The 19290-nt window shown below is 41.3% G+C and overlaps 1 protein-coding gene and 1 non-coding gene across 7 annotated transcripts in view; both read left to right on the top strand.

Moving 5' to 3' along the window:
• abr (ABR activator of RhoGEF and GTPase) overlaps nucleotides 1-19290 on the top strand; it is a 97192-nt gene that overhangs the window by 73826 nt on the left and 4076 nt on the right. For 5 of the 6 annotated variants that reach the window (XM_026370472.1, XM_026370473.1, XM_026370474.1 and 2 more), the window contains 2 exons: nucleotides 18345-18404; nucleotides 18851-18960. In XM_026370472.1, coding sequence (XP_026226257.1) covers nucleotides 18345-18404; nucleotides 18851-18960 — 170 coding nt within the window. Of the gene's footprint in view, nucleotides 1-9797; nucleotides 10296-18344; nucleotides 18405-18850; nucleotides 18961-19290 lie in introns of those variants that run through there. The other variant, XM_026370478.1, reaches the window with a different exon arrangement.
• Nucleotides 15217-15289, top strand: trnav-aac. Its single transcript has one exon. It is a non-coding gene; the product is annotated as a tRNA-Val (tRNA).

Here is a 19290-nt window from a genome sequence, read left to right as displayed (position 1 = left end):
CCCTCCTTACCACATGAGGATGAAACAGTAGCTGACTCTTAATCAGTAGCTTGAGGTACTACAGATGTTATTGTTGGGTTGCTGTATGCCAGAGTGTTGCAGAGGCATCTGCTCGGTTCCTGTAGTGATCTAGCTACATTCATGGATGAGTCACGAGAGAAAGCCCCCAGCCACAAATATACGGAAATTAGTGGATATGAAAACTGCTAGCTGAGGAAAATACACGTCTTAATAGATTATTGGTAATGCTTGTAACAAGTTCCCTGTACCCTGTAACCTCAACTGGCTGTGACCTTTAATTTTAATGTTAGAGAAGGAGAAGAAAAGGTTTGAATTCTGGTGTCCGGGTTTGTTTATAAGCATAAAAGTATGGTGAGACAGAAGCAAAACGCAATGTATTTTTAATGGAAAATTGTTACATACTTTACAGAAATTGTTAAAAAGCACTTTACATATAAATACTACATGGATTTTGTAGGTTTTGTTTTATTCGTAAGGTATTCGGCTCAGTAGTTTCAGGTCACGACTCAAATCCTGGTGCTTTGGTGTAGGTTTTCTCACTCTTCAGATTTGACCTCTCCATCTGCTCCATCCATTCCTTCCACTCCACTTAACGGACTGCGACTATGTTTGTGTACATGTAAATGTACAAGAAACTTGGTGGTGGGTTGGTGTACTAGTGGGATGACTTCTGATTGGTTGTTAACAACAATGTTTTAACTTCGTGCACAGGATCTGCACAAACAGCCAGTTCAAATGAAAGGATCACATTTTCATATCTTAGTTTGTTGCAAAGGCTTTGATTTGTTGTTTAGCCTAAAACCTACCATGACTTTATGCCGGTCATATGTCAGGACTGTAAACGGTGCCAGGCATTTGATCCTGCTTTACGACTTCCTGTCTTGGGGTGAGGCAGTGGGACTCTGCCCATTTCCTGTTCGGTCTGTGTAAACTCCAGGAATTCTGAGCTTGCTGGTTTACTAATGACACAAGTGCTCATCCAGTTTATTTATTGAATGTTTTATTAGTAAAGCCCTTTGCACTTTAAAAAGTCCCAAACTCTAGCTCTATTAAATCAGTTTTGGTTCTATTTTTGGTTTTATAGCTGATAATACTGGACCGTTCCAGTTCAGCTTTTAGTGTTTAAAGTATCTTCACTAAGAAACTTTGCAGCTATGCATACAGTGTGTAGTAACAAATTCAAATGATGTAAATCTATAACAATTAGAGGATTGTGCTATACAATTAGTTTAACCCTTTCACCACCTTAATAGTAAAGCTTTTTTATTGTCTTCTTGAATTTCTGACCTGAGGCTATGGTATTGTGCCTATTTTGTCACCACAAATCATGCTAACGACGACGTAATTATTTTCATGGGAAGGAAATGTTTCTAAAGTCCCTCCAGACTCCCTGCGAGAATGTTTTGAACTTGTCAGCTGCGTAAAAGATGAGGTCATTGCCAGTGCGGTTATCTAGTGTTTATTGCCTCACCAAATCCAGGGCTGGTGCTGCAGAGCAGGCTGACACCACATGTAACATGTCAGGATCAAAGCGTTTGAACTCAGTCTTCTGCCTTTTTCACACATAAAGGAATGTTAAAACACAGCACTTTTCATAAACTGTCATTAAAATGTTCAATTACTCCAACATAAAGTTAACCACTGAAATGCGCCAGTTTAAAACAGAGCTGTTCTCTCTTAGTGTTTCTCAGATGACAAGTGCTCTCTGTGCATTGCTTCACTTGAAGTAGCCTATTGCATAACCAGTGTGCAGTGCTGCAGTCATCTCCAGTCTTTTTAACAAACGTCCCTGGCAGTAGCATAAAATGTGTTGATCCGGCGGGGGCGCCTGCTACAGTGTGTACCTGTTCCCTGTGCTGGTCCTGCTTTCAAAGAGCTGAGTGGGCGTTTATGAGAGAGGGCACCTCAAAAGTCTATTTCACAGAGGCACAAATTTGAATTACGTAATGTGTGTTGTATAATGGCCTTGATAGGGATGGGCACTGTATGTGTGCGCTCCAGGAGCTGCGGAGGAGTTGTTTGGGTTGATTGCATCTCTGTCTACTTCTGTCCTCTCCTCTCACTTCGGTACAACCTGATAATGTGTCACTCAGCCATTGTGAAGAAGGGAGGTCAGCTCCGTGATCCACATCGCTCTTTACTGGGGAGCACTCTTGTTTAGTTGCGAATCTATCTTCATTATCTGTGAATTGGGTAGAGACAAGCGAAGGAGGAAGAAGAGACTTAGAAAGTAGTGTGGTACATCAGAGAGGAAGTATTTAGCTGCAGCTCCTCCTTATGATCTCAAGATGGTTTGTCAGTGCGTCTCTGCCAACACCAGCACAGACATAAAGACCAGTTATCATAACAACCCAACCACCCAAGATGAAGCTGGTGGCACCTCCATTCATTGATTGATTGATCATTGCACCTATACAGTGCCAAGAAAATTTATATTTCATAGTTTTCTGCATTAATTTGTCATAAAACGTGATCTGATCTTCATCTAAGTCAAGAGTATTAAGAAATATAATGCGAGTAATAATTAATAAATTCCATTGAATTAGTGAGCAGAATAACTGACCCAGTTCGACAACAAAGAACATTTCAAGAACTCTGAAACAGATTTTGAAAAATTCAGAATAAGTTATTCATTAAGGCATGATTTGATGTCTGCCTATTGTAGAAACCATGAAATATACCCACAATGGTTACACTTTGTAATGATAATTTTGAGAAGTTGCAGATTATGCTTCGCAGTCTTTGATTTTATTATTGTTCAGCTTAAAGGAATAGTTCAACATTTTAAGGAAATGAGCTTGGACTAAGGTAGATGGAAAGATCAATACCCCTCTCATGTCTGTACAGTAAAGCTACAGCTCAGCTTGTGCTACTGTGTAAAAGAGAAGACAGCATGAGCTGCCTGTCTGAATAAATGTAAATGTATCTGCTCCTGCTGAGTGTCTCCTCTTCTAGATGGATGTCTCAGAAAAGTGTCATTGACACACTTCCACAAACTTTTCAGCTGTTGGTTGGCTCAGAATACTGTGTACTTATGTAAATGACTCGTATCCAAGCCTCTTTTCCTAACATTTCAATAGCCATATCAAAATTGTTTTTCATCAGTGCACATTATTGCAACCTCCAGCTGCGTAATAGTTCCTCATCTCCTTTTTTGTCATTCAAGATAATCCTGTCGCCTCACCTCTTTCTTTCCTTCCTGTCTCCCTCGTCCCTGTTTGCCTAGTCTTGCGGTTGGCTGCATTCAGCCAGATTTACACTTTAGAGTGAATTATTCAAGCAGGTCAGCAGCGTCATGGTCTCTTCATCACTGGAAATGGGTCACGCTGTTCAGATGTAACAAAGACTTGACCCAGTCAAGCAGAGACAGCCACTTCAGCATAGTGGGTTCACATCCACACATCACAGAAGAGACCAGGATGCATTTATGTAAAGAAATCCCTTCCAGCTCTGGTCTATATCACCATTTTTCTAAAACACAGAACAATGCACCATCTCCCCTGGAGTTTGCTTCTAAGCTTTGGCCTATTTACACAGATTAAACTAATGCCAGGTGTTATGGCAACTGGAACTCTTGCTTGTGCACACAAATGATCAAATATAAAGGACAATACAGCCAGAAATACCCCAGAGGCAGCAGTGTTGCTGTAGCTGTGTCTGTGCCATGGAGAGATTTCTTATTACAATCTCCTCCTCCACTTGCTGCAACAGAGGAATAGACACCAACACTGGGATTATGTGGTTTCTTGGTGTTATGGTGTTTATGAGTAATTTTAAAAATGTTATAGCGCCACGTCGGGATTTAAAAATGCTCATTTGCTTTGCACAGCTTTAACTTAGTTTTCAGTCATTGGTGTTTATTTAAAGTAAACTCAAGTATTGTCTCAGCTGCAGTGTTTGCCGCGGAGAGGTGGTTCAGCTGTAATTAAGGAGAGTTGGATGTGTTGATTAGCAGTAATTATCTCCACAGAGAAGGTTCTGTTGTTTGGTGAACAAATACACTTTGAGCTGCGGAACGAGACATTTGAATTTTGGCGTTCACTCTGCATGTATGTTTATTTATTTATTTATTCCAGCGTTAACTGTGCCAAAGAGAGGTTGACATGTTCAGTGCTACATATGAACTTTGGTCTTGGTACCTTCTGACTTATGAGCTCAAGTTAAATAAATACATTTACATCTGCTGTTTTATTCATCTGTGTTTTTGGACATCACCGGGTCTTTAATGCTAATTCTATCATAATGAAAATTATGGAAATCGACAGAATAAATGAGGAGGAGGGCAATAAACATAACAATTAGCAGTTAGGACAAATTATGTGGAAATAGAAATCAGCAGAGATGTGAAGAACAGCATGTTCATATCCAGAGTGTGACCTCACTGTTTGGACCTGCACTGTTACTGTTTCATGTTTTGCCCTTGCATCATTCTGCTGCTCAACCTATTTTTGAGCTTTGTTTCCTCTCTCCTCACCTTATCTCTCTGTCCTAACCTACATCCAAGTATGCAGACAGGAACATATTCTTCAGTGAAAAACAACACTTCCGCTGTAAACTTTAAGGCCTGAAATATCTGGGTCTATTCATAGATTTTCACATCACGAATGCTTCATTTTTCCTCCCACTCTCCGTCTCTACCTCGTTCAGTGAGAGGATGCACGCGCACGCTCCTCTTTGCATCCCACCAACCACACCCAACAACACACAGCAGGTTTCAGCTACATGTTAATGAAACCTTCTCCGTGCTCTCTCTCTCTCTCTCTCTCTCTCTCTCTCTCTCTCTCTCTCTCTCTCGCTCTCTCTCTCTCGCTCTCTCTCTCTCTCTCTCTCTCTCTCTCTCCTTTCTTCCCTCCTCACTCTCCATCACTGCTTTTGTTTCAACCTGCTTAATAAGTGATGGAGCGGGAAGATGGGCCCCCAATGGCTCAGATGAAAGGGGAGCAGGAGTAATCTGTAGAGCACCCTGAGGCTGTTATTTCCCACCCTGCCAAACCCCCTCCTGTCTCTACACTCCCATCTTAGCACTCCCACTGTACCCTGAAGGACCCTACCTCAAAATCCACACACACACACACACACACGCACACACGCACGCATGCACACACACTTTTTTACACGGTTTCCCCTTCCACTTGCCTAAGCTGCAATGAAGGCAGCAGGAAAGATCAAAGAGGCGGTCTGGGTCAGCATACTTACAGAGGCCCATCAAATGAAATCCGATTGAATTTTCTGCTCATAACGCAGCTTGTGGCTCATTTCCACTTGTTGCACACTTCCTTGTACCTCGCACATTTTTCAGTTTGCAATAACTAACTTATACTGTATAATTTATATACTTACAACCTCATTCACTTCTTTTAATTCTATTCCACAGCAGCCTTTAACATATTGGAAAATTTGAACTTACCTTTCTTTATATTTCATATGTTTATTTCTATTTGAATATTCTATTTTTGTAAGGTACTTATACTTTTAGTTGGGCATTCGTATAAGCATTTTAATCCATATCTGGCTGTGTATGTGACAAATAACATTTAAATTTGATTTACTTTGGCTATCGGTGTCACCCAGCTCGTCAGCCAATCACAGGCATCAGAGAGATGCATATGATGAACACACAGCAGTTCATCATTTCTGATGAGTAAGTCCAATAAGCTCGAGGCTGCTCCTCCTTTCTGTTTGATTTCATCTTCTTTTTTTTTAAACCCAAGTCCCAAATGACCTTTGTTGTAACGCTGGCTGTTTCATGGGGATTTAAGGTAAGAACGTCCCATATCTCAGACCAAGAATATAAATGTGCTCACACAGTTTTAGTTTTAGTGATTGACCCGTGTGTTTTCACCATAGTTATCGAGATACATGGTAACCATCACCATTCTGTTTCTATTTTAATAGAGATCATGAGCTCTTGCTTTAATGCTGATTTTTTTTGTCCTTCAAAATGAAATAATTAAATTAAATATATAAAAAAAAGAAGTAAGTTCTACTTACTAAATCCCTTTAAAGTTTGTGCAGATACCATAGACTCAGATGTGTTTGGCAATTAAAGAAATGTGGTTCTGTGTTCATCTTAGGCATTAAGCTGTGCTGCTTAATGGATTTTTGACCTTTGCAGTGAGCCTGGCTACCTTTTTCTGCCCTACTTACAGTCTATTTTCAAAGTTAAGCTAATTAACAGCCATATGTAGCTTTATAGCTCACTCTAAGAGTATTTTCTTCTGCCTGCAAAAAATAAATAAGCATATTTCCAAAATACCAGAATAGTGCTTTAACATTGCTGTAATTTATACATTTCCTACAAGGACCAGACAGAATGTGCCAACTCCACAAAGGAGATGGAGCGAGCCCAGGACCTTCTTACTGTCAGTGTAACTTCCTATTAAAAAATCTAGAGCTGCAGGATCTTCTTAATGTCAAACATTCCAGCTGTGGCTTAGGATAGAATTGGTGAATAAATTGCTCATGACATGAAAAAGGATGGACTGCTTAGCATCACACACAAAGCTTGTTTTATCCAAAAAGGGAGACGACAGTGAAGATAAAGTACAAACAAATGTACAAGCAGATGTTCCCAGCAGCTGTATGATGTTCCCAGCATGTGACTGTGCGCTGTACAGTCACAGGGGCTTCTTACATGCTGAACTCACTCAAACACCTGCAGACTGACTTCATTACAAAGTGTCACGACCATCCCATGTTTATTAGCCAGGCATGGATTCAGAGCTGCTCTGTATTCATGTCGGAGACCCAGAGCCGTTAAATTGATCATTAATTTATCTTCAGCTCTCGAAGGTCTTTGTGATTGGCAGAGCATGGCTGAAGCCTGCAGGGGTGGAGGCTGAAGAAACGCAGAATCAACAAAACCGTGGTGCTTGTCAGGGAGTGGTCGCAGTCCCAGATGGAGTCTGGAGTAAAAACCAGGACCTCGTTTGACACTCTCCTCTCCCCCTTTTGTCTGGTCAGATGGAGCAGTTTTACGAGGGTCTGTGCCACCCAGCCCATCTTTAATGAAGAGCTAGGACTAGGTCATAATGTCAAAGCAGATGCACTGAACCATCTGTCTGTATCTGTCTTTACAGTGGCAAGAAAAATGATGTGAACCTTTTAGGTTTTTGTGGTTTTCTCTGTTAGTTTGCCATAAAACATGATCTGATCTTCGTCAAGTCAAGAATATTAACAAATATAATGTGCCTAAAATAATACCATATAAAACATTTTGAATTTTCATATCTGTATTTAGAACAGCAGCAGCTTCCTTCATGGTGTCGTGTCATAGACACCATAGACCATTTCTAGTATTTGACATCACTTTGTAACCATTGACACACCACCTTTTGGCGAGGCATGGCTCACATAAGCGTATTCTGCTTGTGCAGAGCAAGACTCCAGGTATGCTAACACCTGACTCCAGTTAACTTTTTAGCTTTTTTAAGGTCATTATTCTAACTAAACTTAAGAAACAGAATGAAATTAGTCACATTATGGCACAGTTCTACTTGTCATACAGTTAATGTGCCTACAGTACAGTATATAAGTACCTTTAGGTAAAAGCAGCCACTATTCTGGTTTTCTTATGCAGAAAAACAACCAGCAATCTAGGGCGCAAAAATAGTTTGCTTTAACAAGAGTCGGCCAAATATTATCCTGGCACATCGATCCTGTTATCATTTTACATTTAAATGTCACGTATGGAGTAGTTTTGTTTTTATGAAGGGAGGCGACCGTGGTGGTCTGTGTGCAGAACTGAAGGGACTGTTTTAATGTGTTTGAACCCACAGTATTCTGGGTTAACATGTCTGCATGTATGCAGCCATGTTTTTAAAGCCATAAATAGTACATGAGCTAACACTAGAGAGAGCGGAGCCCTGGCTATATGAATGTACACTATGTTTTCCGCTGGGGCTGTGCGTACATGCGTGTGTGTGTTCATGCCATGATTTTGTTGATGTGATGTGTTGTGAAGTGGGCTGGGGTTGACCTGGTCGGATTGACACTAAGCCAGCCGCCACTGCTGCTGCACTAAAAAACAACTGTGCACACTGTCGGTGACCATTTTACCTGCGTGGTGTAATATAATCAAAACTGGTGTAGTTTATTTAGCGCAACGTTAAAATAAGGAAGGGGTGCTGAAAGGCTCAATCATTAAAACAATAATGATTCGTTTTACTTTGAGATTGAGATACTGTGTTGACTGTTGGAACATGAATCATGAAGCACATAAACCTAACAGTGTAACAGTTAACACATATACAGTTACTCATCTATTTCTGTGTCCCTTTTTCTCTCATCTTGCCCAAAAATATCTTGTCTCTCTGTTTTTTTTTTTCCTTTCTCCTATTTCCAAAACATGGTTTTCCCAGACATTCTTTCCAAGATATGACGCATGGTGTGTGTATGTCTCATAGTTATAAACCCAAGGAGTTAAAAATACTCAGTGGTGAGGGTTGACTGAGGTCTCTTCCATAGCAGTAACAACCCTCTCTCCTACGCTGTCGGTCACAGTGTCAGACATACAGGCTGTCCTGTTTTATCTTTACCACAGAGCTCACACTAACCCACATGTTTTTACATCAGCGTATTGCACTGTCTGCTGCCTCTGATAGCAGGATGACTTTGTTTGGTTTGTTAAGGTATGTTCATAAATACCTACTGAACATACTGAGTAGGTACCTGCCTCTGTCAAAGGCAGTGAACATTATAGTTTCCGTAGATTAATGAAATTGTGTAATGTCCCGGAGCTTGAGAATCACTGTCCAATCAGGAGGCATCAGTCTACCTGCCCGTAGACACAAACTCTGAATCACAATGACCAATCAGCCCAGCAGGCAGTCCCAATGCTCTGGAGGTTTTAAAGTGCAGCCCCATGTCTCTAACATCTCCCCAGCAGAATATTTTTCCCCTTTAATTCATAGGATGGGACGCAGCGGATGGAGATGGGGTTTGACAGGCATACCCAGACTCCCCTGCTACTATCGATCTGTTATACAGAGGAATACTCCTCTTAAGAGCAGCCAGCTCAGGCTGTCCTGTTGAATAAAGATGGCGATTTCGCTCAGTGAGTCTCCGAGGACACGAGAGCGTGCATACATCTGAATGTCTTTGAATGACTTTCTAGTGTCAACAAAGAGGCTTAGTGATGAAGAAAAAAAAAAAGGGGGCTACGCACTGTGGTAAAAAAAAAATGTGCACACACACGCATACATTCGCAGTGAGTCGAGGAGAGATGCTGGAAATCAGAGAACTGTACGAGTGTAGTGAGGAGAATGGCATGGTAACAGGCACACAGCTAGAGAGGAAGAGGAGGAAAGAGATCACAAGATTTTAACTATCATGATTTATCTTTTTGTTTTTTGTTTTTTTACATCTTTTCACTTCATTCATTACGTAGCCACTTTAAAGTTTCACACCTTCTCTGGCTCTCCAGCACATTTCTTTCCTAACTCACTTCCTGAGCGTTCTGATCGCTGGGAAAGGTTGAAAAGGGGTCAGAGTGATGGAAAAAAACACAATGCAGCTTTTAGCAGTCCTTTCTATCTCCCCCTCGCTCCTCTGCTTCTCATTTCTCATTGACTGTTTATCGCACACCCCCACCCCCTACCTTCCCCTCCTCTCCTCTCCTTGGAGGTGTGTCCATCAACATCTGGAAAAGCAGGTCTGCTCAGTGACAACGGGGGGCTCATTCACTCCCCCCCCCGCTCTCCCTCCTCTCTCTCTCTCTCTCTCTCCCTCTCTCTCCCTGCTTCGCTCTAGCGCTCTGTATCTGCGTTTGCCATTGTGAAAGTCAGATTGCACAGAGAGGAGATGTTGGCAGCTCACTGGGGAATGAGCTCACAGAGAGAGGAACCAGTGTGGAATTATTGTCAGGCTTATCAAGGAGACCATGGCAGCATCTTGTTCTCCTCCGGTTCATCTCTCTTTTCTTTTTTGAAGTGAATTCCAACTGTTGGAGGCTCTTTTTGCCATTGAGTTGAGCATCTAATTAGTGATCTATAAGGGGCTACGTGGGGATCCGCCACCCCCTTACTTCGTAAGCAGCGCACTTCCTCCACCTGTGTTTTGGTGGAAGGGGGGGAACCAGAGGCTTTGGGATGACGGAGATCTTGGTATCGGATGTAAACTTGAACTCAGTGTGTGAGCGTCTGGAGCAGCACTGCTGCGTGGACCAGAACCAGCACAACCTATCCAGCCAGCCACAAACCCCTGTGCTCAAGAGGCACACCAACACCGGGGCCAAGCTATGGGGCCGCGTCCGCAGCAAGCTGCTCAGACAAAAGGTCTCTGGCTGACATATGCACACACACAAGCTGCGTTTCCTTTCTTTTATCTGCTTTCACTTGCATTTGTTCTTTCCTATTTATCACTGTGTCACTTCCATCTGTTTGCTCTGCGTCTCTTTTATGTTTAGTACAACCCTCTCCATGTGTGTACACTTTGTCCCTGTGGGTCTTTGTTTGAGCGCAGTTGACTATTGTTCTTATCTGATGGGTCTATTGACTTGATTTAGTGCTAAATGAAAGGGTGGCTACACTCTGACCTGCAGTGACACCAACCTAGTCATATACAAATGATTTCTTTCCTTATATCTGTGTGTGTATGATGCTGTTTACTGTAATGATATTGTAAATATTTAGTACTAAGTTGACTCCTGCAGCTTTAAAATATGGTTCATGTTAAGTGTTAACTATTTATCTTCATAACAATTGTGCTTTGAGGTGCATGTTTTGGTAATTAGCACATTACAACAAGTAACAAGAGGCTAAAAGCACCATCATTTAGAAACCACTGGATGTTTAAGTAACAGCTTCTTCTTTCAGATGTCACTTTTTACATCCACCAGCTTTTCTTATTCTGCATTTAAAGCTACTAGTTTCCAGCAGAACTGCATTGCATAGCAAAGATGTTTCACATCAGATTAGCTCCCCCTGCTGTCGCTTCTTAGTATCATCATCTTCTCCCTGAACTGATCTAATGCCCCTTTGGCATTTCAAGCACAGATATTTCTTTCTTCCACTAAATGACTGTCACATTATCCCTGATAGCTCTCAAACTGTGTCCAGTACATCATGTCTCATCAGTGCCATTAGTATTGCAAGGATAAAGTTTTGATGAAACTTTTCAGTACAACATGTAGCTGATTATCAGCAGTTCCTCCGGCTTCATTACTCGAACTACTAACATTTAGTTGTGTGAATGATGACGCTTGATTGTGCACTTTATCATTCATAGGCAGTAGAGGGCTGTGTGAAATAATACAAACAAATCAGGGTTAAAGAGACATTGTTTGTGTTTTTAGACAAGAATTAGAGGAACACGTGTTGTTACACAGTTGGACTAAATGACCCTTGTGTTGAGGGATCTGTTAGTAAGACATTCGGCTCAGCTCTGCACATGCAGCTAAAACCATAACCAAATGAGATGAGCACTGGATGTTCCTTCTTCTCTTTCATTTCCACAGCATGTTTGTTTTCATCTTAATTCAGCAGTTCATCCTCACCGTCATCACGAGTGCTTCACCAGCATTTTGGGGTGTAATTTGTGTGCATAATAAATTAGTTCGCCAGAAAGAATCCAAGTTGAGAGTTGGCTTGACGTTTGCTTCAGTGCTTTCCATCATTCAACAGAGGCCTGAGGAAAGGCTGACCACTGGTTATACCAAGCAGGATAAAACAGGGATTACATACTAAGCCCAGGCTTGACTGCATCGACCCACAGGTCGTGTGTTGATTCATTCCTCTCCTCTCTGTACACATGTCCCCATGTCTTTAAGACTAAAGGCTGTAAGTAGGGAGCTTTCTTTCTGCCTGTATTTCATTGCTGTTTGTCAGCATCACAGTTGGTTGCGTGTGATCCTTCTTCGTATCTCTTACCCTGCACAGAAATCCCCTCTCACTCAGTCGCACAGTGAAGTTCACGTCATTCGTTCATTTGAACGAGTCTTTGAGCGGTTTTATCAGTAAACGTGTTGTTTTTTTTTGCGCTGTGTTGCTTTTTGATTTTATCAGCTCTTCTACAGTTCTCCTTTTCTTCTGCCTCCGTATAGTGACGATTGCTGTTTGATGGTGGAGATGATGGTGGTGTTGAATCACCAGTAACATGTCTGCTTTTTGTTAGTTTGGTTGGTTGTTTTTTCTTTAACAATCCGACAACACCAGCATCTGAAGTTTTCATTACAACACATTTTATTTCCCTTTTATTAAAACACATTTAGATATAAGTTCATCTTAATACTTTTCTTCTGCAATTTCATTATTTATGATCTGATAAATAATCAGCAACTAGTCAGTTTGAATTATTTGATTTTATAGATTTTATTTTGAGGTCTTAAAGACTTTTTTCTAAAGCATGCCCGTGAGGAAGCATGATTAAAAATGAATGTACTGAAAAAGGGGGTAACTCCAGAGTGCTAATTTCAAAGCACTATTGAAGAGGGCAGTGAAAGCAGAATTTAGAGATTTTTTTCTTTTCTTTTTGGTACAGGATGTTCAGAGGAATGTGGATATGAAAGGATGTGTGAGGGAGTGGGATCACACCAGGGAATTGTCCTCACTCCCTCAACATAAAGCGGCACCTAATTAAGCCATGGTGTGATGAGATAGGAGACTGGCTGGGAACACTAATTGGCCTAGAACCAGACATAATGTAACAAATGTCCCTGCAAAAGAACAAATGATGATTAAACCCTTACTGAGGTTGAACCTTTGTCTTTTTTTTTTTTTTTTTTTTTTTCTCTGCGTCAACATTTAACATCATGTTTGGGTTTATTTTGGCTGAGGACGTCTTTGCTGGGCAGTTTGGGTTTTATTTTCTTTCTGGGCTTATACCGAGCTCAGCGGGGAAAACAATGGAGCTGTCGTGATGGCTTAACCATGGAAGAGAATTGGCTGCAGTTAATATTCACACACCCTCCGCCTCGCTCATCCCACCTCTCACACCCGCTTAATTTTAGCCCACATAGGAAATTATGTTCTTCCATTTGAATATGTTTATTAGTGCCGATGAGATATTAGGGTTCCATCCTTCTTGCAGGCCTGAAATGCCAGCCAGTCCCCTAATGGCCTTTTATATAGGCCACATAAATCTCAGTCTGTCCCCACTGGGGGGCATAGCCCTTTATTGGCCCCAATCCATCCCCTGTGCACAGGATCTGTTATTGGTTAATGAGCTCCTGGAGGGGAGCAGCAGGTCAGTAAAACATTCTCAGGTTGATACCCAGCCTGACCTTGGTTGAGCCTGCCCCTTTGTTTCTGGGTGTACAGCAGGCTGTGTGCAGGGTGGCTTTAATTACCTACTTAGGTGGTGGGAGTAAGGAGATCATCTATGGTGATCACAGGCTGGAAAGAGTTCTGGGCTTAAGTAAAGACAGAGAAGTTGCTAGGACAAACACTTTTTACATAAAGAGGATGACAGAGTCAGCACCTAGATTTATGGAAGTTTATATATTTATCTGAAATTGTTGAGGAAAAGCAAGTTTTAGAGTTTGCTTGTTTGTTTCTGTAGGTTTTTAGCAGTTAAAACAGCCAAACCAGGAAGATGTTCTCAGCTCATAGAAGCTAGTAATCCAAATTCTATCTCCGAAAAAGCTGATGAATGTTATATTGGAGTTGAAATGAGAGCTATTAGATCATTGTGCTGGCACCTGCTGCAAAACTGAAACACCATACTTATTCTTTAGCGGTGACAGTTACTTTGTCAACTCCACAGTACACAGAGATGATCTAATGGCTCACAAATGTTACAAAGATCACAAATGACCTGAGTGCTGAGGTAATCAGCTAGCCCGCAAGTATGCAATCTCCCCATAAGGCAGACTTTCCATGATGTAAATGTGACTTGGATCCCAGTCTCTTCATAACATATGTGAGTTTTGTCACTGCTGCAGCAGATTAAATCAACAAAGCAGTGTTTGCATCTGTGACTTCACCATGTGGGTTTTATATAAATAGTCAAAGACCTGAAATCATGTTAATCATGTATACTCAGTAAATTCATACTGCACAGTATGCAAAATAGCAACATCATAAAATGGTATTCTTTATAGAAGCACACATATGAGCACTATTAAATGAAGGACGTTCATGTTTTTAACTTGAAGTCAGAGCATCAAATGTCTTTTTCCCTCCTTCTCTGTTCTATTGTTTCTCTGCTCTTCAGTGTAGGATCATTGTTTCTGCATCAGCGCTCTTACTCACCCAGGCTGCAGGCAGGCTCGTGTTGCATAAGTGTAGTACGCGTCTGTTGCTGTTTACAGGCTATACAAGAGAATCACACGCTGCCTGCGGAGATGCAAGACTGCTCTGCAAATCACAACTCTCTGTGAGCTGAAAACCTCCACCGATTGGCTCAAACTAGGAAGTGAGTGGAAAAGGCAACATGGCAACTGAGTCAAAGACCTCAGATGGCTATGGTGACATCAGCAGCAGTAAAGATGCTCTCGCTGCACACATAAACATTAGACTATACTAAAAATAGCCACACACTTGTATTATTACTGTATGTAATATGCTGCAGTGCGATGTGTTAGCTCGGAAGGCTCAATCATTGTAATCCTGCTAAAACCAAGGAGCCGTGCAGTTTGAGCTGTGCTCTAATTAAAGCACTAATAAAACGCTTTCTGCAGCTGAATGAATATTTAATCAGCCAGAGAGCAGCAATGGAAAACTGCAATGAAACACAAAGGACAAATTAAACAGAAATTCATTAATTTATCATGTTAGAAGATCGAGCTGTGAATTTCACCAGTACGTATTAACTCTACAGCATCTCGACTCGACTATGGGCTAATTAAATGTGTAGGGATTTTTATTATTAAAGGCTTCACACATTGTTTTAGTCACAGTTTGGCTAAATGCCTCCTGTTATTTTAGAACATCCATCATCAAATACCCAGTGATTAAATCTGAGTAACATATGATATGAAGTGTTCAAAATATCTCTCTAGTTTTTATGAAGGATTTTTGCTTATTGATTATTTATTAACATTAACTTTTAATCTTTCTTTTACTTGCTTATCAGACCTCAATGCTTTATGTGGCATGTTCTGATGGATGGATCATGCCACCTTGTGTAGACTCTGACCGTCCTGCTGTGTCGGTCTGTTGTTGCTGTCAGTCTCTGCAGCGCTGTGGCTCACACGTCACTCACTGGTGAAGCAGGGCAGGATTATGTTTCCAGTGTGAGCTTGGCTGTACCCAGCCAGTTCCTGTAGTGTAGTGGTTATCACGTTCGCCTAACACGCGAAAGGTCCTCGGTTCGAAACCGGGCAGGAACAGCTCTTTTTAATCAAATCATGGCTGGTTCTCCTGTCTGTGCAAAAGAAAAACCCTATGGTAGCAAAACAGTACGACTTATCAGCTTTGTTCTACCCCCGTAGATCAGTCAGAGCAGAGTACAGGCTGTGTGTTCATCCAGCCTCACAGCTATCTGCTTCAGCTTTTGAAGTCAAAACTCTCGGTGATGGCATTTCTGTCCGTCCTCTACTTCTTTGACAGAATACGCCATTCAGGATTTGGAGAGACGGATGGCACCACAACCAGCTAAGCCGCAAAACGCACTCAGTGGTGTTGGTGAATTGCTCTGTCACCCATAAACAAACACACTTACTGTTATCTATATATAGAAAAAGCTGTGTGTCACAACTGGAATGCTTACAAATCTTTGTATAGAGCGAGCAGGTTTCTGGCCTTTGCTTCAGCCAGCTGTCCACTTGGATCTGTCCTCAAACATTGTTGGTAGTTTTCATGGTTTAACAAAGAGAGCTTTGACACCAGTGTGATGCAGTCTGAACCATATTAGCCTCAGGATGTCTCCAAAGAAAACCACAAGACCAGATATGTGCATAAATATACACACACAGTAGATGCTTGTGTCCTCGCACTCTGGTTCAGACATTCCCAGGAAATGTAATTAGTCATTGTACTTTTCGTCCTTCTGGACTGAGATGGAAGGGGACTAAAGCTTTCTGTGGCTGTAAATCAACTATAAGCAGTATAACAAGCTGTATCAAAAATGACTCTCTGAAACCCGCAGGTATCTCTCTAGTCTTCATTTACCTGCTGCTCTCCCCCTGCCAGTTTGCTGCCTGAGCCGTCACTCAGGATAAATCAGAATAATCCTCTTTCAGCACTGTTTAGAGCAGCCAACTGGACACAGTTCCAGTAAGTCACAAATTCATTCCCACCAAAGCCGTTTCTTATCATTCGGCCCTTCTCCTGTCATTTAGTTCTTTATTCACAGTGTATTTAGTATAAACTAATTCAGTCAGATTTTCCTTTTGCAGACCTCCTTACCGAAACAGTTCTCAGTCATCCCTTAAACCAACTCCTTTTCCAGGAAAATAATTGGTAGCGGTGGTGGTGGGGGGGCCTTGGCAAGTTTTTCTCAAAGTTTTTTATTTTTTTTAAAGGGAGCCCAGTTGAGGACAGTTTTAAGAGCGGTCAGAGAGTGTAGCCGCTGCCTGTAAGGGATCCGTTTTGTTTTTACAACCCTTTTTGAGTACATTCATTTTTAATCAAGTTCTTTAGAAATTAGCTGATGGTATTAGGGAGGAAGTGGGTGGGTTTTTGTTTTTTCTGGGAGTCTGCTTCGAGGGGTTACAGGAGACATTGTCAAACCTGGATTTTAGCCTATTTCTCTTCTCATATATGAAGTAGTCCAAGTTCTCGGTAGTAGCTGTGTAAAGACCTTATTGCAGTGATTACCATCCCTCGTCTCGTCACAAACCCTGCTGAGAAAAGGGGCTTTAACGATAATAGGAATGCGTGAAGCAGATGCCAAATGGTCTTTTTACGAGGTAATGAAATATGCTCACTGACAACTTTTAATGGTTGCAGTCTAATGCTGACAACAAGAGAAGTGTGCTGCCCTTGTAGACGTCCAACCATCATTCGATTCCTCTAAGTTGAACACATCACCACGCGGAGCTGTATGGTGCAGATTCTCAGACAGCCTATAAAAAAGGCATTAGCTGTTGTGGCCTCACAGCAGGCACAGACACCAGGAGACTTAAAACAACAATAACAACAAGCTGCAATCTATCATGTCTCAGAGGGCATGGTGGTGTGGTATGGTAGAATATGTGGGGTGAAGTAATCCAAGTGTATGAGCCAATCAGGAGCTGTTATTGGACTCCAGAGAGATTGCTGTAGGCACATGGGCACATGAAGCATCATTGTTTCTGAAAAAGACAGTTTTTGTCATAAAGCAGCAGGACCTGGGTTCTGGTCACTTACCAAATCTTGAAACTATCAGATTATCAAATTAGCTAAACCCGCAAAAGGTTTTTATTGGAACCATTTCCTGGTGAGAACAGAACTTTTTTTTATTTCCTCCAGCAAAACCATGAGGGGAATTTTTTGTATAAGAAGAAGGTGGTGAAGTTGCTGTGTATTACTTTCTATGAAATCATCCATGGACAGAGTCCTAAAGGTAATAAACACTTTGTGTATTTTATAAATGAGTAAAAGTGAATGCGGTCAAGGTAAAGGGCAGGTTCTGCCAACTTAAACCGACATATGGACGGGTAGTTAACATATTATTTGTATCAGCTTGAGAAAGAGATTTTATGATAGAGTGGTGCAGAAGAGAGCTCATCATTCTCTGTAGCCTGACTGATCCTTTAGCCCCTGACGGCATAAGTCACTCTTCCTCTTATTTGTGAACACATGCAAGTGGCAGCTAGTTTATTCTTCCTCGTATTTTTTGCTAGTTAAGGGTGATTTGCTTTTTAGGTTGAAATATAAAAGATTGAATTTGAGGAATCAACTTTCATACTACTGCTACTGTTCCTTTACTAAGGTTTGCACCACTTTTCATCTGTTGCCTTTCTTGGAGCTTAATGAGAACTACTTCTATCACTACTGCTACTAGTACTACTACTCTTAGCTTTATTTCAGCATAGACTACATGCCCGGCATAGCACATAGAGAAGGTAAAACTGGATCTTCTTGGAAAAAAATATTTCCCATGATGCATATTCGGGGAAAGATTTTGGTTCTGTTGACTCAACTCTGGCAAGATACCAAATATTTAATTCCTCCCCAAATTTCCTCTGCCTGTAAGTTACCCCCCCCCTCCTGTGATCCATGTGTAGCAGTTAGGCAGGGTTTGTTTCTGTGAAAGTACAGGTGGTGACTCTTCACTGGTATTTCCCATAATGCAATCAACCAGAAATGTGGCATTATCTGAAGGTTATCTTATGGTTGGATTGGACCATGTCCTCCCCTGGAGAAATCTCTGTATGAATTAAGTCACGTGCCCTTACTTGGTCAGCTACTTGGCAAAAATGTTATCACTGAATGTGTTTGTGTCTGTGTTATGTCTTTCAGCTGGATCCACAGACAGTACAGTCCAAGAACTGGCACAAGGACGTCATAGAGATGAATGGGGTAAGACTCAAGTTCAACTCTGAAAGGGATAATCACTCAGATTGTGACAAAGACTGAAACGTAATGTGTTGTGTCTGGCAGAGGCAGAGTAACATTGGTCCATTATATTCTGATAGTGGTGTTATTATACAGTGGTTGCTGTCTTAGCAGCGTACACATACAATTAAGAGTTAGGCTACAACTTACAGTAGATACCTGCAGGAAGTTAAAGTGAAATAGTGTGAGGTATCAAATGAACAGAACTGTCTGCACAAAGAAGTGAAAAAGAAGAACAATGTAGTTTAAAATATACTGAGCTGTTTGAAAGTTTGAAGATGTTGAATATTGTAATTGAATCAGCAGCTCAGAGAAAACCTCACAAACATCACAGTGCAAGCAAAGACAAGGAGGAGATTTGAGATTCAAAATGTTAAAATGCATCTGTGTTGTTTGTTCTTCATCATCAGATCAAAGTGGAATTCTCCATGAAGTTTACAAGTCGGGACCTTAGCCTTAAGAGAACGCCGTCCAAAAAACAGAGTGGGGTGTTTGGAGTCAAAATCAACGTGGTGACAAAGTAAGTTTGTTCTGTCTAATAAATGTATCCTCTGACATACACCGATCAGCTACAGCTACCAGCTACCTGGTTGACTGGGACTCTGACCCATTTGTGTTTGCACTCTATGAACCTGATTTACTAAAGGTTTGCATTTATAAAACCACTTGCAAACTTTATATTACTTTCAAAAAACAGCACAAGATGATCACACACGATTGAGAACTCGCTATTTGAGAGCTGAGTAAATCAGTGTTCGGACACGCGTTGATCTGGAGCCCATCTGTGTTATTGTCAATGAAAAGAACCAGAAATCCTCGCAGGTCAACACACTTTTTTAATTTCACTCAC

Source organism: Anabas testudineus, chromosome 14 (genome assembly GCF_900324465.2).
Source record: "Anabas testudineus chromosome 14, fAnaTes1.2, whole genome shotgun sequence".
NCBI classification, from domain to species: Eukaryota; Metazoa; Chordata; class Actinopteri; order Anabantiformes; family Anabantidae; genus Anabas; species Anabas testudineus.
Note: the sequence above shows the minus strand (reverse complement) of the source record. Positions and strands in the feature narration are given on the sequence as shown.